The 23,337-nt window shown below is 40.8% G+C and overlaps 2 protein-coding genes across 2 annotated transcripts; both read left to right on the top strand.

The window, feature by feature from the left end:
- Window positions 1-3,929: 3,929 nt before the first annotated feature.
- tph1a (tryptophan hydroxylase 1 (tryptophan 5-monooxygenase) a) lies at window positions 3,930-9,623 on the top strand. Its single transcript, XM_070830214.1, has 11 exons — window positions 3,930-4,071; window positions 6,148-6,282; window positions 6,480-6,663; window positions 6,710-6,852; window positions 6,937-7,004; window positions 7,090-7,286; window positions 7,403-7,538; window positions 7,634-7,760; window positions 7,863-7,958; window positions 8,493-8,626; window positions 8,771-9,623. Exons 1-11 carry the CDS (start codon window positions 3,982-3,984, stop codon window positions 8,943-8,945), a joined length of 1,485 nt encoding a protein of 494 aa, XP_070686315.1. The 5' UTR covers window positions 3,930-3,981; the 3' UTR covers window positions 8,946-9,623.
- An 890-nt stretch (window positions 9,624-10,513) lies between these two features.
- sergef (secretion regulating guanine nucleotide exchange factor) lies at window positions 10,514-19,510 on the top strand. Its single transcript, XM_070830734.1, has 11 exons — window positions 10,514-10,573; window positions 10,833-10,971; window positions 11,602-11,754; window positions 12,758-12,852; window positions 13,004-13,064; window positions 13,145-13,258; window positions 13,367-13,429; window positions 14,075-14,233; window positions 14,344-14,510; window positions 15,931-15,967; window positions 18,339-19,510. The coding sequence occupies exons 1-11, from the start codon at window positions 10,532-10,534 to the stop codon at window positions 18,533-18,535; spliced, it is 1,227 nt and encodes a 408-aa protein (XP_070686835.1). The 5' UTR covers window positions 10,514-10,531; the 3' UTR covers window positions 18,536-19,510.
- The last annotated feature ends 3,827 nt before the right edge of the window (window positions 19,511-23,337 follow it).

Here is a 23,337-nt window from a genome sequence, read left to right as displayed (position 1 = left end):
TTTCAAAATGTCTTTTTAGTTAGTTTGTTTTGATCAGTGGTTCTCAATCTGAAGTCCAGGGATCCCCAGGGGTCCCTAACGTGGTTCCAGGGGGTCCTCAGAAAAATGTAGAATATTTGATTTCACTATTCACTGACTAATAGTTAGACCAATGAGAGAATGTATAAGAATGACTATTCTGTGCATATGTTTCATGCTCTTCACTGTTTACCTGCCAATCTACATTATACACTGTTTTGGAATTACTAAATCCTACCGGAGGCCCTAAATCTTATCAAATACAGGAATGATGTACATAAATTCGGGGGTCCTTGACATCAAAAAGGTTGAGAAGCACTGGTGCACATAAGCAGGCAGTCCTTCAGCAGCCTGTCCATGGCTGGTTCCCTCAAAGTGGTCACGAACATGATGAATGAGATGTGTGAGTGTATGGAGTACTCTCATTATCGGACTTCAGTGGAACATTTGGAGCTTCGTCAGGAGCCTCAAGAAATCAATGCAGAGTACAACTGTGGTCGAGTGTTTGAGTTCAAGTAGAGTAATAAGATTACAATACATGCAGGTGCATATGATGAAGTATTCAAACATTGAGTACATTTTGCACAGCTTGTATGTATAATGTGGAAGAGTATTTCAGTACTGCTGGTGAGAATGACTTAAACCTTCCCCTTGGAAAATGTTTATCAATGACCGGATTGTTGCGTCATGTTATCTCATCCTTGTAACTAATTATCCAGAGACCACTATCCACAGAAGGTAACTGAGTCACCAGGAGAGTGTACCATAATGAGGCATCTGATTCATTCTGCACCCTCTGACCCTGCTCTGTCAAAGTACTTGTACTTGTTAAAGCATCTCAAAGCACCTCCGTCAATTACCCTTTCAAATGGCAGAGCAGAGACGGCACGAACCACAGCAGCACATTATTGATGAGTACAAACTGTTCAAACATACTTTAATATCATAAAATTATCTGAGTGTCGTCATATTTACAGCACAAAAGATCAGCTTGAAGGAAAAATAGCATGATTTGTAAACTGGATTCAGCTTGAAATCCAGTGTGCCTTTGACCCTGATTAAATAAAGGAGATCTGATCCAGGAGCTGTCAAGACACGAGGAGATCAAAGGCATGGCCAGAGAGCATCTGCAGCATAAAAGTGTTGTTTGTGTGAAGGTGTATTCATAAGTGGATTTGGATGTGCTTGATCCTGCTGTGTAGAAGCCCACCTCAGTGCTTGGGCCTCATGAAAGGAACAATACCATAGCATTCAGTAGGCTTTGTCCTTCCCTGTGCTTTTTTCTCTCCTCTTGATAAATGAGCAAGCCACAAAACCAATTCTAGGAAAGAAATCCAACCTTGTTCCATATGTTCGTCATAGATTTAACGATTGCCAGTGCTCTTTGTGTTGATTTGGACAGCAGCAGCCTAGTTAACTACTTGTGACGTTCACTGATGTATTCTAGTGTGAATAGACGGCCGCAGAACAAAAGGGAGTTTCTCTACAAGAAGTCTTGTTTCTTTTCCTATCAGCCATGTTTACTCTATACAGGCAGAGGACAGTGTGGAAGATCTACATTACATTTAACAAGATGTCGTCAGAACCAAAGCAGATTTCTTTGAGTCCAAACTCAGAGGTTTGCGACTGATGCTGTCGAGGTGGCAGGTAGCATCACAATCTGAGACAATACAGACTGTCAGGAGCCAGCCAACTGGTTTGTGCTCCAGCTGCCCACCAGCGCCATTCAAAACCATTAGACTGCACTGAATTTCACTGCTTCTGTTGTTATTGTCAGAAGCTGTTAGCAGAGCTGGTGTGTGTCTCTTTTTATTACCTTGATAGTCAGTAATTGTACTGTTTCATACAATTTTACGTTTCTTTTTAGATACTAATAATAATTGTATTATGTTCTTGCCTCTCTTCAGTTTCAATGACTTTGTGCTTCCTTTTGTAGCCCAACATTTTGTCTTTAGCTCTCTTATGATGTGTTATATAAATTAAGTTTTATTTTTGTTGTTATCAACGTCATCATTATTAGTGCAAAAAATTAATAAGTAATTCCATTGTTAAATCAACAGATTCATTGTTTAGTCTATAAAACGTCAGAAAAGTTAAAAAAAAAAAAAGAAATCAACATCACAGTTGCCTTCCTCAGACTTACTGATTTGTGTGACCAACAGTCCAAAATCTAGTGATGTTTAATTCACAGTTACTGTATACGGCAAAAAGAAAAGTGGAAAGTCCTCACATTTGAAAAGCTAAAACCAGGCAATGTTTGGAATTTTCTCTTGGGATGAAATGATTGATAATGATCAACTACTTGATTGACTAATTGTGTCAGCCTTAATTATTCCTACAAGGCCAACAGAAAGGAGAGAGTGGCTGACTGCTCAGTAGTTCTCTAGCCCATACTGTGTTTTCATGAAAGCACTATGTGATGATATCTCAAGTGTTTTCTGTGGTTATTAGTGCTAAATGTGACCACCTCTGCTACTAACTCTAAGCAGAGGTAAAATAGAGAGGTACAATGTTTCAGCTGACCTTTCGACCTTCCAACTATACAAACTATTTGTTGTGTTTTGTAGCTTGGATAGTGTATATTGTGTTTGCACACTGAAGCAGAAATGTTTGCCTTCTGTAGGTGGAGGTGATAAGAAGCTTAAGCTAACATATTCTCTCATGCTCTGCTGATCTTTTCTGGGGGTGGGGGGTGGGGGGGGGGTGGTCTGTTGCTGCAAACTTCATGAAAAATGAACTGTTGGAGACAAGAAGACTGATTCCTTTGGCAATATTACTGGTGCCAGATGTGTTTTTCACTATATTGCCAACCAGGATGGACTAGATGTCCGCATAATAAGCTGTACCTTTAAATTGCTCAGATCTGATCTGAGAGCAGATCTGGATTCGGCTCCTGAGCGGAGGAAGTTCCCTTGGCTGCCTCCTTTGTTGTGTAAAGCAGCTGTCCGTGTCACGGGTGACACAGGCCAGGACCACCTGAGACAAACAGCATGTGCATCAGCCACATGCACCACGGCATCTGAGCCGTGTGGGGCTAAAAGCACCGGCTGACAGACAAAGACACCTCACCTGTCCTGTTTGTGAGGTGACTTGAGCTTAGACAGTGGGGGTGTTATCTGTTTAAAGTGATGAGGTCTCTAAATGCCAGTGCTCCCTCATCTTGATTTAGAGGCCCCTGAGGCCTTTTCCACTGATTGTCTTGATCGTATTAAAAGGCTCATAGTGTTAGACTGGAAAACATGCAGATTATTAATGTTATGTGCATGGGAACTCAAGAGGTGCTTACGCTGCAGAGGTGTGGATTTTGAAAGGGGGGGGGGGGTCATGTTTGGAACTATGCACAATGAAGGCGGGTGGGCTAAAGCTTGAATCCTCTTAAACCATGACCTCTTCTTAGTCTCAAGGTGTCAACAAACAAGAAGAATTAACTGCTTGTGTCAACATGAGGAGGTCACAGTGAATTATCAGGTCTGCACCCAAACTAAATGTGCTCAGTCCCAACATGATGACACTTCATATTTGGTTATAATTGTTGTATTCTTGATGATGAGCCCAAACTATGAAAAAATACAACAATTAGTCCTGTTTTATGCGGTTTTATGACAGCTGCTGCACTTTGCATTTTATGTATTGAAATGTCTAATAAAAAAAAGACTGTTTAATCTGGGATTTTATTCTCTTGGTAAAATCAGAATTTGTGATTGATGTCATTGAAGCTGCTTCAGGCCTTTAGGTGAAATAAAAGATACCCTTTTCTCTGATGACGCGGGCGCTGCTGCTCTTTTTCCATTTGCTGCTGTGGTGAGATTATTGCCCCCCCCCCTCCCCCCGTTTCTCCCTGTGGTTAAATAGCAAAGCGCTGCTTGTCGGGGTAGACAGCCCACTTTACATAGCGGAGGTTATTTAGTTAATCCACCTGTAAGAACTGCATATAAAAGGCAAACAAGCGAGCTGCACTTTAACATGTACTCAAACAAAAACGAAGGACCGCGTAGAGGAAGATCTTTTGACTCCATGAACATTGGCTTTGAAGAAAAGCTGCTGAACAATGAGGTGAGAACTTCTGAACTAAAAAGGAAAAGTGGGGTTTTTTTTAATTTTTTTTTTTTTAGTGCATTAAATAGCTGCATGCAACATTGATGGTTCGTCCTGTTTTTTAAGTGTTTGGTCCTGAAATACGAGTTTCGGCCCAGATATAAAAACAAGAAGGTGCAGAGGTTTTTCCTGTTTGTGATATTTTAAGGCTCCCTTTTTTTTTTTTAAATGGATCGATCCGGGCTGTCCTATTGAATAAGCCTTCACTTTGTCGTCAGCGCAGATTAATTTAAGCCGTTTGTTATAGTGTAATTTAGGGCCCTGCGTCAAAGGGTTAAGAGGGTTAAGGTGGGATACCTCTCAATTTCATATCACAAGAGACTCATTATTGCTCAATCTGAACATGCTTCGCTTGATTTCCATCTCCAAAAGACAGAATCCGACCAGCCTGTGGTGTCCGTGATGTCTCCACAGGGCACGTGGAAAAGGACACTGACGCGAGACATTTGCGTGAATGGATCGCATCCAATAGCTGCATAAATCCAGATATTAGTTTGCAATCTTTGAGCAATGTATCTGTGCTCGCTTTTCCTTTTGAAGGTTACAAATTGATCAAAAAATAAAGCGGACTAACATCCAAATATAAATATAGAATCAAGTTACTGAGTCGAAATGTCATCTAAACTGCAGCAGGGCTTTATGCATCTCACCACGGGCGTCTTTATGCATTTCAGGCCTTTCTTTGACGACAGTAATGCTGCAAACTGAAATATATCTAAAAGTGCCAGTCAATCAGAAGACAATCTTCTGTCTCCAGGACAAAACCAAATTGTTTTAATTAAGCAGCTGTAATCAGGCCGGTTTGTTAGTTAACACTTAAAAAAAAAAACTACATGGATTTAAAAAAAAAAAGTGTTTACTCAAGTTACTTTAATAAAACTTACATCAAGAAAGGAAAAATCCCCGTTTGATGAGGCGCATGTGTGCGTAAAATCATGCCATTTTGCAGCCTAAAACGTGCGGCGATTAAACGCTGCCTAATGTCTGCTAAGATCTCACATGCAGGGAGCTAATAATAGGCTTCCCCGCTGTCTAAATGAGATTGCAGTAAGGCGATTCTTTGAGACAGGGACAAGTTCATCTTCGTTAAACCGAGACGCAAAGAGTTGACCCCGGGGACCGTCCTGATCCAGGCTCCGTACACTGATGATTTCAGGGATACTACCGACAAGGGTCCACCGAAAACTGGTCTGCCGCGCTGTCTACACAATGCTTGAAGGGCGAAATATGGTAGGCAGCGACTAAATCTGAATTTAACACCTTCTTGCGACCGGCCCGCGAGTCAGATTTATCCAATCAGACCGTAAAAATGTTAGATTTCGAAAGCAAAGTAGAGCCAAATGTGTTTGCGCGTGACAGGAATAAAATATAGAGTTTAAATCACATGTATGCTGCAACTAAATCGAAGGAGAAAACGTGGCAGTCGATCAAAACAGGTTAGTTTTACTGTGATGCTGGCATGTTTTAGTCCTACGTGAGTCAACGTGACGGCGGCGCTGTCCAAGGTGTTGAAATGGTTTTGGTTCTCCTCATGTGGTCCCTAATCTCAGCTCTGTCTCTGCATGTATCTAATGCACCTGCGGTCATGTTACACGCTGTGTTGCATGTAGCCTGTGAAAGTGAGGAAACAACACATGTTCAGGCTACTTATCAGGGGGATGGACATTTTTGGTATTTGTGCATCAAAGGCTGACAGTTCTGTGTGACTCTTACCCTCTCTACTTAGTACTTGTTGCGCGTGTTGCATGTTCATTAGATGAGATGTTCACAGGATTTGTTGGATGGCTAGATGCTCTTATGTGATTAGAAGTTGTGCATTCATGTCGTGACCTGGCTCTGAGCTGTTGTACTTTCCATAGATGTCTTCAGGAGAAATGAAATAATGCACACATATGCTTTAAAAAAAAAAAAAAGTTAACAAAAGTTGACTACCTCTTCACATGAGGATCAGATCAGAGGAGAGCCACTGTTGGTTTATATATTGATGACATCTTTCTGCAAATTCCAATCTAAATATCTAATTATTGATTTCAGATAAACAAATCAACCTTCACAAAAATTGAAGAAAGCACCGAAAAGAAGAACACATCAGAGAAAGGGAGAGCAACAATCATCTTTTCCCTCAAGAATGAAGTGGGAGGACTAGTAAAGGCACTCAAACTCTTCCAGGTATGGACAAAGTTATTATATTCATAGTTCTTGTTCCTATCTACTAATGTATTCATTTGGAATACATTATCTACATAATATACAGTCGTTTTAATATAATGCATCCATTGTCTGTGTACCAGTAACTTATTCATGTATCATACTGATGATAAAGAAAATGTAGGCAACTTAAAAATGATTCTCAATGTGTCTTACAGGAAAGTCATGTCAACCTTGTACACATAGAGTCCAGAAAATCCAAAAGACGCAACTCTGAGTTTGAAATTTTTGTGGACTGCGACAGCAACCACGAACAACTGAATGAAATCATCCAGCTGCTTCGAAAGCATGTGAACGTGGTGGATATGGAGCCTCCAGATAACTCCTGCCTACAAGAGGAAGGTAAATGAAACTCTGCAGACGATGTATTACAAATATATCATGTTAGACTGTATGAACAGTAAACTCATTTTGTCTTCTCTCCTCTCAGATATGTATGACGTACCTTGGTTCCCAAAGAAGATTGCGGACTTGGACAAATGTGCTAACCGTGTCCTAATGTATGGCTCTGAGTTGGATGCGGATCATCCGGTATGTACAGTATTCCTCAATCAACCTCTTGGTTGACTTAAAACGTGATTTATTCTCATATCCTTCTGTGCTCCTCTCCATCAGGGTTTCAAGGACAATGTCTACCGTAAAAGGCGAAAGTACTTTGCTGATCTTGCCATGGCCTACAAACAGTGAGTTTTTTTTAAATATATATATTGTAATGGTTATTTTTAAGTTTTTTTCTTGATACTTAAGAGATTTATTCTTTTGTTCCAGTGGGGATCCCATTCCTCGTATTGAGTTCACAGAGGAGGAAGTGAAGACCTGGGGGGTCGTGTACAGGGAGCTCAACAAGTTGTATCCCACCCACGCCTGCCGGGAATACTTGAAGAACCTGCCACTGCTGTCCAAATACTGTGAATTTCGAGAGGACAACATCCCTCAGCTGGAAGATGTCTCACGCTTCCTCCGGGGTAGGTTTTAATTTCCTTAAGGAAACATGCTTCTTTTGGTTCAAATACAAAAAGTTTTTATTGAGTCTTTCAATTTTGTAAATGTAGTCACTCACTTGTGTTTCAAATCCTCCCAGAACGCACTGGATTTACCATCAGGCCTGTGGCCGGTTATCTGTCCCCTCGTGACTTCCTTGCTGGTTTGGCCTTCCGTGTTTTCCACTGTACCCAGTATGTGCGGCACAGCTCCGAACCCTTATACACCCCAGAGCCGTGAGTGATACACAGTACTATTATTAGAAAAGGGATGTCAATGTTCAAAGTTCAAAGTTTTGGGTGTTAATATTCTGTTATCTATTGTTATTAAGGGACACATGCCATGAGCTGCTGGGCCATGTCCCGCTGCTAGCAGAGCCCAGCTTCGCCCAGTTTTCCCAGGAGATTGGTCTCGCTTCACTTGGGGCCTCAGATGACTCAGTTCAGAAACTGGCCACTGTGAGTGACACTGATAAAGGCATACCTTACCAAACCAAATTCAACAAAGAGATTCTCAGATTTGGAGTCTAGACTAATTGTCATTATTGTCTTGTGTTACAGTGCTATTTCTTTACGGTGGAGTTTGGCCTATGCAAACAAGAAGGGCAGCTGCGAGCATATGGAGCAGGACTGCTGTCATCTATCAGTGAGCTTAAGGTAAAAACATTTTAACAGGACTTCTTTGTAATATTTTCCATTTGTGCACTCTATCCATCCATCCATTATCTATACCGCGGATCCTTAGAGAGTCGTGGGGAGGGGGGAGGGAGCCAGTCAAATCACAGGGCTGACCCTTAGAGACAGAAAACCATTAACCCACTCATATTCACACCAACGGCCAATTTAGAGTCACCAGTTAACCTAACCTGCATGTCTTTGGACCGTGGGATGAAGTTGGAGTTTATCATAAAATCTAATTTGAAAAGTGCCTGAACGTATTATCTATACATCCCCCTTCTAACCATATAATTACATTAAGGAAATGGAGAAGTCAAACATAGGTTTGGCTATATTTGCCTGAGAATAAAATATATGTTAAAGATATTTAGTAAAATACCACAATCTCTGTCATAGAACCAGTCCGTTGTTTGACACAGCAAACACAGATGGATTTACATTGAAATGACCCAAAATGTGTCTTGTGGTTACATACAGTGGTTGCAACATCTGCTCTGTGTTTCTCTCTAACAGCATGCGCTCTCTGGCAATGCAAGGATAATGCCCTTTGACCCCACAGTTACATCCAAACAAGAATGCATCATCACAACATTTCAGGATGTCTACTTTGTGTCAGACAGCTTTGAGGAGGCCAAAGTCAAGATGAGGTGAGCTCGGTTACATTAATTCAACACAAGATATTCATAATGATAGATCATGCATTTATAAATTACCTACAGACTGCGCTGTTTTACATATAATTAAATATTAATTCATATATTAATTCAATGATGACATTCTGTTAATTTCAGGGAGTTTGCCAAGACCATCAAGCGTCCCTTCACAGTCCGATACAACCCTTACACACAGAGTGTGGATGTGCTAAAAGACACTCCCAGCATCAACAGCGTGGTGGAGGAGCTTCGACACGAGCTCGACATCGTTGGCGACGCCCTCAGCCGGCTGAACAAGCAGCTGGGTGTCTGACCACCCACAGCTGACTTTATCCACCTACAGTCCACCAACGCTTGCTGTGTCATCCCCAAGCACCGCTGTAGAGATACTGCTTGTGTATCACCCTTCGTCAGTACAATGAATGTGCACTGCTTTTGGCAAAATGTCCCCACTGCATGGTGTATGGCTTTATACAATTTACGGAGGCGCGTTACGTGTGTTTAGCCACTGATATGAGTAAATTGCACAAACCCAAAGAGCTGCTTAACCTGAGACACTGTTTTGCTTCAGTTGTACTTCGCTCAATTGGCTTCTGTATTGCAAACAGTCAATGCGCTTTCATGGTACTTTAGTACCCGTTTAAAACATCCCCGGCTGTTACAAGATGTCGTTTCCTAAACCTTATGTTAACTCTGCTATTGTATATTATTACCATGTGAATTATTTTGTATATCATTTCATTCTTCTTCGTCGTCTTCTTAACATTTACTCTTCCTCACTTCAGTGACATGTATAAAATGTACCTTGTTTGTATTCTTTTGGTGTGTGTACCATGCTCCTTTTTGTGTGCTCTTGAGGGAATATATGAAAATGAAAACTGGTGTTATAAGAATATTTTCATGACTGATTATGACAGATTTGGCCCATGTACCCTGACCTATTTTATTTTACCGTGATGATTTTGAATACCTCCTCTTGAAGTGAATATAACTGTAGTACTCCTGAAATCAAAACATTATTTTTCTACTGTAAAGATATATAGACATTATGAGTAGGCTATGTATCAAACTATTGAAAAAAATAAATAAAATGTTAATTGTGTCTTCACAGTGTTTCAAATGGTCTGTCACCTGTTAACTCAATGCCTTTTGTTGTCCTCATGGTGGTGACTTGGTTGTGGATGATGAGTGCGGAGGAAGACTCATGACCATGGAGATGCAGAGAGATGACAGCGAGGACCCTGAAAGTGATGAAAACAGTTATATTTAGGTTGGAGCTTGTGTAATCTCAATTAAATATTGTAAGAATAATCATCCCTTTGAGCAGGCAGCCACATCGCCTCAGTTTGGTCTTTCTGTCCAGTTTAATGAGAAAATCGATCAAATGGATACATTAAAACTAGGTAGCTATGATCCTTACATGAGTTTAATTATACATCAGGTTGCCTGTTTCTAATGTTATAAAACCTACATCATTCTCAATTCAGATTCTTGTTAGAGATTAATTCAACATCATGGTAATTTTGGAGGCTGTTTGAGGAGTTATTGGGCCTTGTTTCTAATATTTAATCCATCTTATCAATATAATTAGTAGTAGACCAAATATTATAAAACGTTTCGCTTAAGAAACCAGCAACTGAGTGTATTTTGGGCGATTTTATTTCTCCTTAATGTCATCGAAACACGAATGAAAGGGCTTCGATCAACACGATGGAAAGAGATACATAAGCACCGTTTAAAAAAATCTTAAACTGCTTTTTGTTTCAGCTACGACTTAGCTAGCAAAATGTCATGAAAATGTAACTTTTTCAGAGACCAACGCAGCCAAACATGTGGTGGGTGGTCCGCTTCACGACAGTGTCGCAAACCATGCCGTACTCCTTGGTAACTAGGTGCTCCATGGAAACGAGCTCGCCGCCGGAGTTTTGTTTACACTCTTGGGTAAGTTTGTCATCTTCACCATTTAAGGGTTTAAGTTGCTTTAATTACCGTGTAGTTTAAGTGTCTAAAATTTGCTTACTCACCGCCAGCAGAGTGGGGACCCTTAATGTAGCACTTTTGCTAACGTTAGCTTAACAGGTAGCGAACTAGCGTTAGCACCAACATAACGTTATAGCGAGCTGCGGCAAAGATATAGTTATCGATTAACTCAGCAGTAATGGCACTGTACATTATTAGTAATTAATATCGTGTCCGTCAGGGAGCCAACAGCTACGGACAGCTGGGGCTGGGAAATGTGGAGGACCAGTCAGCCCCGCGGCTCTGTGACACCGCGGCTCTACAACACAAGGCTGTACGGGCTCTCGGCGGCGGCGGGGGTCACTCCGTAGTTATCACTGGTAACTCCTGCTTCTAAACTGCACTTTTCCTCTTAAATAAAAGCCTCTGTCCTCCTAGCAGCGTGTGTTCAGCCATGGGAACCATGTGTGAACAGGACATGGATCACATGGCGCCTCCTCCTGGCCAAATAAGTTAACTGTTGTTGATGGTTTGTCTTTATTTTCGTGCCTTGCCATGGATTACATCAGAAATGTGTAACAAGACACGTGTATAAATTTCAGGAAAAGGCATATACATCCAAAATAATAAACATCTAAAGCTGGGCAAACTTATTGTTAAGCAAATAATAGAATTTGAAGGAAACTAGCAATACTCATTTTTATCCTGATAAAATACGTTTTTACTCATCTTTGACTGTGTGAAATTATGTGCACATCATATGTAGTTGTAAGGCTATTAAAAAACCCCCAAAGCAGTTCAATCCATTGTCTTTAGTTGTCTCTAGTTTGGAGTCAGTGTGCAGGCTCTTTTTAATCAGTGAGCTTTTTCTTCTTCCAGGCTCCCAGGCTATCTAAACTAAATGTTTCTTTACAGTTTCCTTGCTTAAAGCATTTATTTCTGCTCTTTGGCTTCGTAAACAATAATCTGCATGGTTCCCAAATGTTTGTGGTGTATTTTGCGTTGGACAGAGAATGGAGAGGTGTTTGTGTGCGGACAGAATCACAGAGGCCAACTGGGACTTGGCCACAATGCAGACATCTTAACTCTTCAACTCTGCCCCAGTCTGAGTCAGAGGGTCACAGAAGTAGCCTGTGGTTGGGATTTTACTCTTCTTCTTACTGGTGAGCTCCACGTCACACCTGAATGTGATACTCTGTTTTACTCGTGCACTGGGTGACGTGATAGTTTCATGAGAGATGATTAAGCATTTGCTCCTGGTGTTCACTTTAGGCAGGAACAATGGAGAGCATATAATGACATTTTGTTTATCCTTCAGGGAAAAATCTGATGTCTCAGTGGTGTACGCAGCCAGTTACTTATAGAGTGTAATCAGTGTGTAAAATGACTGTAACTGTTTGATATATCCAAGAGTGCAACTACACTACAGTAGACAGCAGCAAATATTCAGTACGAACTGTCTTCACAGACCTACAGGCTTATGCTGCATTCATGTCCTGTGGACTGAAATTACCAGTTTCCGACTTGCCAACATGAAGTTTGTAATTATAATTGGGAGACTCAGGTTTTTCTGAGAGTGCTGACATATCTGTCTTGACGTTTAATGATTCCAAAGTGTGTGAAGAAGCAAAAAATACAGACTCTTACATCACCCGCCTTCGGCCAATCAAGGTAATGAAAATCACATTTTATTGGTAAAGGGCATTACTGTCAATGCATATTGTTTTTAACCCTCATGGACCCAATTCTGCAATCATACAAATCATCATACAGACTCTTGCATGTCATAACCAAGGGAATCTTTCCCATGTCTGCTATTCTCCATGCATGATGTGAATGCAGCATTCAACTCACATTCAAGGTGATCAGGATAGATAGATAGATAGATTGTTACAACAACACAAATACAATAAAATGAATATACAGGAAAAAGTAATAACACTCGAGGAAGGACTATATACATCGATGCACTGTCTTGTATACTAGTTTTGACCTCAGACCAGGCTTTCTGTAAGTCTGTAATCTTGCAGACTTTGCTTGAGGGAGTTGCCCAGAACTCTAGAAGAACCCAGAGCACAGTAATGTTAAACATGGGAACTACCCTCTACCAATCCAAAAGTTGAATATTTCTGTATGTGTTAACTTTTCTTTTTACATTACACACAGATTGTGGTCGAGTACTTGCATGTGGCTCCAATACATTTGGACAACTGGGTGTTGGAGAGACACTCACACACACTGCACATCCACAGGTTGTTGAGGTGAGCACATGAACCCTGTCTAGTTTACTAACCCCGTCTAGTTTTCCAAAGCTTTATCTAATAAATCCCAAGTGATCAAAACTGCTACAAACTTACTTTGCCGCATGATCAGTTTCTTTGACTCAGATGTCTTTGTGCTGTTTGCTCTCAGAGTCTGAAGGAGGCAGTGGTGAGTGTAGCAGCAGGACTCAGACATTCACTAGCTGTTACTGGTAAGTTTGCACCAAAGACTTCCTCAATGTGGTTTCTTAGCAGTCAATCCACAGATCCTAATTTTCTATTCTGCCTTCAGACTCAGGCTGTGTATATCAGTGGGGAAAAGGTCTTTCCAGCCACGCTAAGAGAGCACTCAGTCCACGCCCTGTTCCGTCACACCTCAGCTCTACGACGCCCTGTCTGGTACCAGGTAAGTGAAACTCTGTACTGAACCGAAATAGTTTTAAAAGTTTTTAGGTCTTCCATGATGTACAAGGTCTCTGCAAAGTGTGACCAGATACATGTGCCTATGTCACAGATCTGGATCAGAAGAACTCACAGATGGTAGCTGCGGGCTCAGCGCACTGTGTGTGCCTCACAGGTACAACATATATCGCAATCATTATTCTGTGTTCATGCCATGCTCAGTTTATTTAGCATATATGAAGTAAATTGCAAGGTGGGCATGCGTTTGTAGGCTCCAAATCATCGTACTTGCTGAAGGTTGTTAACGCAAGCAACAAACAAGGCAGCTCATCCAGATAATTTAGCAGCCCAAGATGAAAAAAAAAAGCTTAATAGTGCATTGTGATTTAAGATGTAGTATTCCAGCAAGATATTTTTATCAGAAACAATAGACAGAAGTCTTTAAAAGTTGATAACAGAACAATGTTTCAACACTACTCTGCTCCAATCCAATTTTCCCCTAAACTGTTCAAGGTTTTATTGATGCTTTAGAAGTGTATAATTTCACCAAATGGCTTAAAGAGCAGCAGACAAACAAAAGACAGATCATTTAAAAGCAGATATGTAATGCATGTTGTGCTGCTCTTCCTTAGGGAGCATTTTCACTTTGAGGTTGTACTAGTGAGTCGTCTTCCACTCCATGTTCATACATCATGTATGGCCTCCCTTCTGTCCTGTAATTAGTTGACCAGCACCAGTCAATTACTGCTCTGCCTTTCTCTTGCTGCCTCTGGGAGAAGAAGAGTAATGTGGCTCCCGTCGTGTGTGTGTGTGTGTGCAGGAGACGGTGATTTGTTTCTATGGGGAAGCAACAAGCACGGCCAGCTGACCAACACAGGCCCCTTCCTGTCCTCTCCCACTCTTGTGAAGCGCTCACTGCAAGGTGGAGAGAAAGTTATCCATGTGTGGAGCGGCTGGACACACATCGTTGCTCAAACAGGTGAAACATAAGGACACAGATTATGTCTGTGGTGCTCGCAAGGTTTGACGGGATTTTAAGGACAGTTGCCGTATCTAAACAATAATAGTAATAGTAATTGTCCATTTCAGAAAGTGGAAGAGTGTTCACGTGGGGCCGAGGAAATTATGGACAGCTGGGACGACTTGCATCAATCAGTCAGAACTCAGAGGGGCAGTCAATGAGTCCTTCAGAACAAGATGGAGACCAGGAGGCTTGCCACCCTGCAGAGGTTAAGGTCCTCCATGGAGCGACACAGGTATGTGTGTTTGACAATACACACTGAAAAACCTAAAGGCCATATGACGAACATTTATACATGTACTGTATTGACTGGCGTTGCTGTGGCAGACAAAGTGTCTGTGTCCGTCCAGCAGGGGGGAGCAGACAACCACAAATAAAACAGGTTGTCGGGGGTTGTTTTGTATGAGGTGAAACGCACTGAATGGGAGCCAGGCCCAGTAAGAGCTGGTTCTTACATCACTACATCTACCATGCAGAGTGCGCACACACACACACACACACTCCCAGAGGACCATTTACATTTAGCGAAGGCAGAGGTCTCTTCTCCCATAAGGGCAATTATATGTGAGCATCACAGGATTGCAGCAGTTAACCTGTAGTCTCAACGGCAGCAAGAGATCGTTGCCAATAAAGTGGATGTCAGGGACGGGCAAGGGCGAGCTCTGGATGATTCTCCCACTGCGCACTGATCATTGCGGCATCGCTGGCGTATGTCAAGGCGTCGTCACCTCGTGTGTAGAGAGCTAAAGGCAAGATGAATTAGCTGAGTGGACTATGAATCTTCCCTCCCTATGGAGTTAGCCCTCATAACACTGTACATACAGTATACACCCACAGAGTCAATAGTTGGTAAACTGTCACATTTTTATGAGGCCTATGAACATTACTGGAGTAACAAATTATAACCTGTCAATGGCTCAGGAATCAGTGGGTGTGTTTCTATTCATGGCTTGCCACGGCTGTATGCTTTATCAAAAACATCACTTTATCCAATCAGTTCAAACTGTATTAGCAAGAATATATATACAATTCAATGACTTTTATTACCAGTGATAAAGCTTCAACAATCTAAACTGTCATCTGGGGAGCTCTGTCTCATGTCTTTACTCTTGTTGAGCTTTGTAGATTTCAGGATAAGAATTTAAATGTGTCCCCTCAATCCCTGTAGCTGTTATGAAGGGAAAAGGCTGCAGTAGAAAGGCCATTAATTTGTAAAAGGTTTCGGTCAGCAAAGTCAAGACACGCAGCCATCAAGATACTGTTGCATTAACTCTTCTGGGCAGCCCAGCAGTGGCTGTGTCTTAGCTTTTATGAATGACCTGGCTTTTCTGTTACAGTTCTCTGCTCTGTTCTCTGGTGATGCACTGTCAAATGAGGAGTTTGAATGTTTAAATGTTGTTTAAACATTGGAGCACTTAATGTATTTATAGACAAAATCATCACTAACATTATTTATATTCGGTGCATTCATGTTGTATGCAGTTGTGAATAGAAGTTGAACGACAGCATCGTGACACATGGAATTTTATTTCAGTTTTTAAAACAAGTTAGGTTTACATAAGATATCTCAGTATCCATGCTGGCATAACAATTCTTGGATATTACAGTCTGCTTTCCACATGCATATTAAACACTTAAAATCTTTTTCTCTGCAGGTTGCATGTGGATCTGAACATAACCTTGCCATTGTAGGTGAGTGTTTTCTCTCAAAATACTAAATTTTCTTGGTTTTTTTTCTCATTTTCTCTGCTTGTCATCTTTGCTTCAATTGCAAATATCAGAACTGTAATGTTAAAAGAAAATCGATAAGCATAAATATCTAATTATCTAACAAAATATACAACTGCACCGGAAAGGTACATCAGGAAGAGACTCTGTCTCTAACTACATAATGTAAATGAGCAGGAAAAGCACATAGGTGAGACTAAACTATTTCAAATCATTCTCCTCTCTGTACCAAAGAATTAAGGGAGTAAGGGAACCGTCTAATACATTACAGTTAAACATCAGTGTGAAATATTAATCCTTCTGGTAGTGCTACAGAGGATTTCTGAGGTTGTCTCATTGCTCTGTGGCCTTCACATCAGGAAGTAATTACAGCATGGATAGATGGGTATCATTGACAGGCAATTACCAGAACAGGCCTGTAAAAGAGCTGAATTAACCACACACGTTTACAGGCATGTTTTTCCAGTTCCAGGTTGTTTACAGAGCACTCTCCCTTTGTTCACGTTACAACAGAACACAGAAACTGCAGTCTTTATTCTTTCCGGGCGTGCCAAAAGTCTCCTGCTTTCACATAGTGGCTGACTTGCACTATGAAGCATTTTGGAAGTAAAATCTTTCGCATTAAAATTTGAACACTGACCCAGTTTTTTACATCAACATGAATATAAATACCATAGATGAACATTTAAACATGGGCACAGGGCTCCATCAGAGAGGACACTCTGGGCGTTGCTGGTATTTCTACAAGAAAATGTAGTTAAACGTACCGACCAGTTTGGACATTTAACTGGATATGCCATTATAATTAGGAAATTGTTAACAGCAGACTCTCCATCATAATGACAGCGCTCACAAAGTACTGCTCTGTGCTCTCAGAAGTTCAGTTACGTGATGAGAAAGCAGTATCAGCAAAAGGGAGAACTCATGTGAACCTCGTGCACCTTCCTCCTGCGCCATGCTCTCCTCTTCTCCTCCTCCTGTCTCGAGCGCGGTGGCAGGAGCAATGAAATAGCAAAACAGGATTGGAAGCAGAGACCTGAGTGCTGCTATTTCTGGTGCTGAAGTAGGTCAGGCGGAAAGGAACGGAGAGCATTGCATGCTGCTTATGGTATCTGTTGCTTGTACAGCCCGTGCCCACTTTCACCTGAGGAAGTGCCCCTCATTTATGAAATTCATCATCGGTGGTCAGAGGTGGGAGATAGGCCAAAGACGCCGTGGGCACAGCTCATCCAATCTGAGGAAAGATTTTTTTGTTAATGTGAACATTTTTAACGTAACAGGCATGTGTACGGACAAACACCTTAGATCAGATCCCGTTTTAACTTGTACCTGTAGTGTGATGTAAGTCCTGCTAAAAACAGGCGCCTCCTGCAGATTGTGTCACTGTGGCGTTGCTAATTAGGTGTGAGATTATAAACTGTTGAATTTAAAACCGTTTGTCAAGATTTTGTTTACAAGGAAACGGCTTTTGGTTTAAATGTCTTTTTATCCATTTGTTGTGCACAATATTGTGCAGGCACTTTGTTGCCATGGAAACACTGATGTGCTGTACTCCAGTCAGTGAGTCCATGAATTAAGCACAGCACCAAAATAAGGCTTTTTCCCCAAAGAACGAGATGTTTCAACACATTAAGCTCAGTGAAAAATGATGTAACCAGGATGTTTACTGAATAGCCTCAATCAAAGATAGAGTTATAAATAAATGTACTAATATATCTTAAAGACGGAGCTACGTGTGTGCTTGTAATGCATAAGCCATATCTGGCAGAATTCCACACTGACATAAGCTGCTGGCATGATATCTTGGTCTGTTAACTGGCGAAAGCACGTGTCACTTGGCGAATCCAAATCTTTGATCCCGCCGAGTTTGAAAGACGAACTGGAAACGCAGCAAGACAAAGAAACCCCACGATGGAAAAAAATGAAAAGATGGCATGAAAGACACACAACTGCAGGACGGGGAAAGCTTGAGGATGTGTTACCCTTGAGAAAGCAAGCTCGCTTCTGTTGCCATGGCAATGGAGCTTATTAGGTAACTGTGTTGCCATGGCACGTGTCTCCGCGGTGATGCAGACCTGACCACACCCACCAACACCTCACCAGCTGTGAGGAGCAGGGAGGCTTTATTACTGGCTGAGTGTCAGTGTTGGGAACAGAGACTCTGCATGCGTGTGTGTGTGTCAGAGAGAGAGAGAGATCGCGTGCCTTCTGGTTTTTGCACCCAGACGTTTTTTTTTTGTTTTTTTCCTTTTCTCCAGGCTGCTAATTTTAGCCTACGTGATACAGTGCTGCATCCCCGTCAGCTCCACTGACCCATGACCCCTCTCCTTTTCAGGGGGGCGTCTCCTCTCCTGGGGCTGGAACGAACATGGAATGTGTGGAGACGGTTCGCAGACCGACGTCCCTCAGCCGCAGCTGGTTTCTGGGCTCAGACCTCTCCTCATTGGCTGTGGAGCCGGGCACTCTATGGCAGTGTGCACTGAGACAACTGGTGGTTTGAGACAAAACTCAGCACCGACTTCACTTCAGTAACGTCGGAGCTGCAACATTTATTCAGCTTGAGACAAACAGAGATGAGCAAAACAGAATGAGTTTGGGAATCAAAATGTTTCTGACTGATTTAGTGGCTTATTGGTGCTTTGCAAAGCCCACATCCAATTATTTGAAGTGCCTCTGAATATACAGTAACTTTCACCTTCTAATAGGCTACCTGAGCTCCTTGAAAAGGTCAGACTTCAAACTGCAGTTGTCATAAAGATTATTGTGCAGTTGGACACTGAGGCTGAGTTATGTTACATGTGGACAGAGGCCATCATTTCTCTGACCAGCCCATCACTTTGATGGACAAGCTTGGGGCCGATGGGTTTGCATGACACAACCATGCCTGTGGCTCCTGGTCCACCTGCCATGTTTGTCTTCCTGAATGAAGCCGTTATGGATCCTGTGAGGGATGGGCTAGCCTGGTTCTATAGCTTCATCTTCCCGTGTCAGCAGTTTTATTGCTGTGATCTTGAGTGTCAGGAGGCAGTCAATCTCTGCACTTCATACTGAAAACCTCTCGGCCATCTCGTGATTTACCACTTACACAAACAGTACAGTTGGACTGCCCATCAAGAATTTATACTCTTGTCAGTCTCCGCCACATTCTCTGATGTTATGTTTGTCTCCTTTGCACCATTTTCAGACTGTATACTTAATTAATCCCTCTTGGGGGAAATTTGTCCGCTGCATTTGACCCATCTTACATATTTATAAGCTGTGGGGTCCGCAGTGCAGCACCCGGGGACCAACTGCAGGTCTGAAGCCTGTACTGTAGTCAAGGGCAATGGCAGGACTCAGAATGGCTCTTATATGACATTTGTGCAATTTAATAACTTTATTATTTAAAAGTTTTATTTTATGCTAATGGTTTATGCAAATAAATATGAAAAAAAACCCTGTATAACTGAAATTATGCATTAATGGAAGTCAAATTAACCGTTTACCTGGATTAGTTTGAAAAAATAAATCGACACTCGTTGAAAAATGATAATTTCTGTGTTTTTTTTATTTATCACTATTTATTGTACAAGCCTGAACTGGATTGGTCAAAAAAGACACAAAAAAATCCCTAAACAACAAACCAATCAAAACGATCACTGAACACCTTATTGAGATAACTAACCACAAAATACAGTGTTCAAAACACACACTCTGACGTCTCACTGATCGGCACACATTAGTTGCCTCTTAGTTGTGTTACTGATTCCGTTTAATGATAACAGCTGTCGTTTGTTTGTTTTTTTTGTCTTTTTTAATTCCGTGTCGGACAATGAGCAGCACACTGTCCCCCCATTTGTGCTCAGCTCTATTGGCAGATTCAGATCTGCTGTACTCGACTGCACACAGATCTCAGTAGGTTGTTGGCAGTGTGTTTGCAGTTGTTTGGTAAAAAGTTGGTCCCTTTTCACTAACTTTTCTACACAAACAATGAAGTATACAGTAGAATGGCTCTCCTTTCTGTTTTTAAAAAGGGTATGCTCATTGCTTGCCTTTAGATGCTGATTCATACGGGGGTCCTCATTGTATCTGTGTGCTTTTTGAGTACTGAACTGATGCTTGTTTTCAATGGCTGGTGACTAAATTGAAATAAAATGTACATTAATTCATCATGTCAGTTATGCTATACCAACATGATGAATGGTAAGAATAATTTGCATAACAGAGGCACTTGTCCAGTATGATGTTAATGATGTTTGGGCGTTGGTTGATATGAGTGCAGAAAAAGAAATCCAATTCTACACGATTGTCAATGAAAGTATACTACAGAATAATTCATGTGTGAGCTGTGATATTGTGCGTTAATGTATTCTATATATACGCTGTCTTTAACGTGCAGTTACGTAGCAAGATGTATCAACATTTAATTAATGTTGAATATCTGTGATTCCTATATAAGATTGGCTAATCCAAATAACTTATTTTGACAATTCCTAACAGCTCACTTTACTGTTTTAATGCCTCGTTAATTCAAGGTAAGAGTGGTGTTTTCTTTTTCTTTTTTAAGTACCTTTTTATTTCTTCTCTTTTTTTGTGGATGTTATCTCTTTGATGCCTGGAAACATTTCAAAGGAATGTTAAAGGTCCACTGGTGCAAAACAGTGCAAAAGTCTACAAAGATGTGACCATGACAGTGCAAAGTTTAAGTTTTTGTTTTCAACTGTTTAGTCTGGCTGACATGACAAGTGACAGGTTTTTGCTCGGAGTGGGTGAGCGGGAGATTTAAAATCGGAGCAACATTTTTTTTTTTTTTTTTTTTTTCTTTCAACAGTGGAAGCACACAAATATTTGATGATCACTCAAAAACATTGGTACACACAACTTCAGCACACAAAAAGCGTATTTACAGCACTGGCACACACCAAAAATAGGCACACAAATTACAACACAGTAACAGATACTGAGCTACATAAGGCTTGACAACAAAACTTCCTCAGTGCTACATCTATGCTGAGTTTGTGATGTACAGGTTGTCACTGTCACACCCATTTAAAAATACTAAGTAATACACACAACAATGCTACAGCACTATCAGGTGGGTGATGGGCCGTTATGGGTCATACACATAGTGGTTGGTACACCATGGTTCATAACACAAACTGACTCTGTTGGTTGTCTGCTCCGGTGCTGTCGCTGGGTCTCTATAAACATATAAAAAAACAATAACAAAAATAAATTATTACACAAATTATGTATAATGGTGGAAATGATGGCGGTGATGGATGCCCCTGAGGTGCAGGGAGAGGTGAGAAATGACACACTAGCTTGGAGAGTAAAGAAAATGTGCTCCGTTAGTTCCTCATGGTAAATGGCAGGTTTACCATGTATTTCCCATGCGTAGCCAAGGCGTCAGACAACGATGTACTGTCTGTGTGCAGAGGCTGAACTCTGAGTCGGTTAATAAACATGCCCGATCATGCTGCGTTTTACAGGTTGATGTACAGTAGATCAGTCATTGTCATGCGGTAGTAAACTCTACGTCATGCTCTCACAGTCATCTCGGATTTTTTTTAATGCTCTCTTTGACCCGGACACAGGTAGACGGGGTCAAACAGCAGTTGGAAGCACTAGCCGTAAGCTAGTGGGAAAGTAAAGATGTATGTATGCATGTGCTGTTGAAGAAAAACGGAGTCTAAACACTCGTTGTGTATAAAATTTATTTCATGCAAGGACTTATATTTACATATTTTATTTGAATACTTTTCTGTTGCATAAATGTAAAATACATGCATTTACCTTTCCCCAAGTAGACCCACATCCCATACTGTGTCGTATTGTACTTTTTTTTTTTTTCCACTTGAATTGCATGAGCATATAATTCACCTGCATCTCTTCACATGAAATCTTCACAAGGTTTTTTTTCTTTTTTAAATATATAATATAACGTCCATTAATTACCACAAGAGACATGACTAGAAACGTAAAACTCTGCTCATTCAGAATAAAAACAAAACTTAGATGAGTTGCTATACTTATATCCTCTTCTAGAAATTAACATTTCTGATTGGTCAATGTAAAATTTGTTAAAGTGCCCTGAAATAATTGTGCATAATTATAGGGATGGCATCAATACATGTAACAGTAACAGTATTGATGTTTTAAATCAATAGACATACATACTGCAGGAGTCATCGTGACATCTCTGGTTGATCGTAACTCAATATATTTTGGCTCTGTAGAGTTGCCTGGTCCCCTTTAACAATAATTTGTGCTTTATCATACAAAAATTTCTTGAGATGGGGACTATAAAGTCAGTATGTTCGGTTGTTATTTCCTGCTTGGAGCTATGTACCCCTCTAAAGGTTAAATCCTGGTATGAATCGGACGGTGTAACAACAACCAAGAGGGTGCTTTTACTGTGATCGAGGGTACGAGGGTGGTGCAAAAGGTAAGGTGCACCCTATAAAATAAAGCTTTCATTACACTGTTATGAGCATGGTATAAAGTGTATTGATGCTACACTGGGAGCACTTATGTTGTATCATGTCAATTTATTACTCACGTTTACTTTGCCTCACCAGGTACGAAGGCACCGTTGTTTTATAATTCATGAGTCTTGCCTTAATTTAGGCATGACAGCAGTAATAGAAGTTGCTGCAGACTACTACTTAAAAACCACCAGTAAATATATTTGTATAAAAACTATTTATGCTCATAACAGCATTAGTTGGCTTTATGACAGATTGTTCAAGTTAAATCACACTACTTTAGTGGGAGGCCCCAGTCAAATAAATACAAGAAAATAAATATATGAATTTGGGGAAAGGCAAAGAATGGCAGCTACATAAAAATCTCTGCTATGACTGAGTCTCTTGTAAAGCTGTCTCAAAATGCATAAAAAATGACAAAGCTTTAGAAGCTTTTGAAAGAAAAAGTTAGTTTTTTTCTTACAGGTACTGCGATACAGTTAGCTTCTTAGCTTGTTGAACATAATTTCTCATGCAGTTCATGCAAATGAACAAACAGTTTTAGTTCTGTTGACATTAGATGTAATCATTAGTAGTATCATAGGAATTGTCATCATCTCCATATTGCATTGGACATCATGAACATCATGTTCAAAAGTGTTTTTTTTTTTTTTTTTTTTAAATGGCCACTCAGATAACATTGAGTCTCGTCTGGATTGCACTTTCAGAATGATAACGTCTCTACTTTGCAACGTACAAAGCACTTAAGAGGAGTTTCCTTAACAGCTGGCAATGATACCTGTCGGATATGTTTAAAAGCCATGTATTGTTAATGACCAGCATATTATTAGCAGGGGTTACATCTTATGAAAATTTCTTTCACAGAAT

Source organism: Pempheris klunzingeri, chromosome 5 (assembly GCF_042242105.1).
Source record: "Pempheris klunzingeri isolate RE-2024b chromosome 5, fPemKlu1.hap1, whole genome shotgun sequence".
In the NCBI taxonomy this organism is placed as follows: Eukaryota; Metazoa; Chordata; class Actinopteri; order Acropomatiformes; family Pempheridae; genus Pempheris; species Pempheris klunzingeri.
This window is presented reverse-complemented; position numbering and strand designations above follow the sequence as displayed.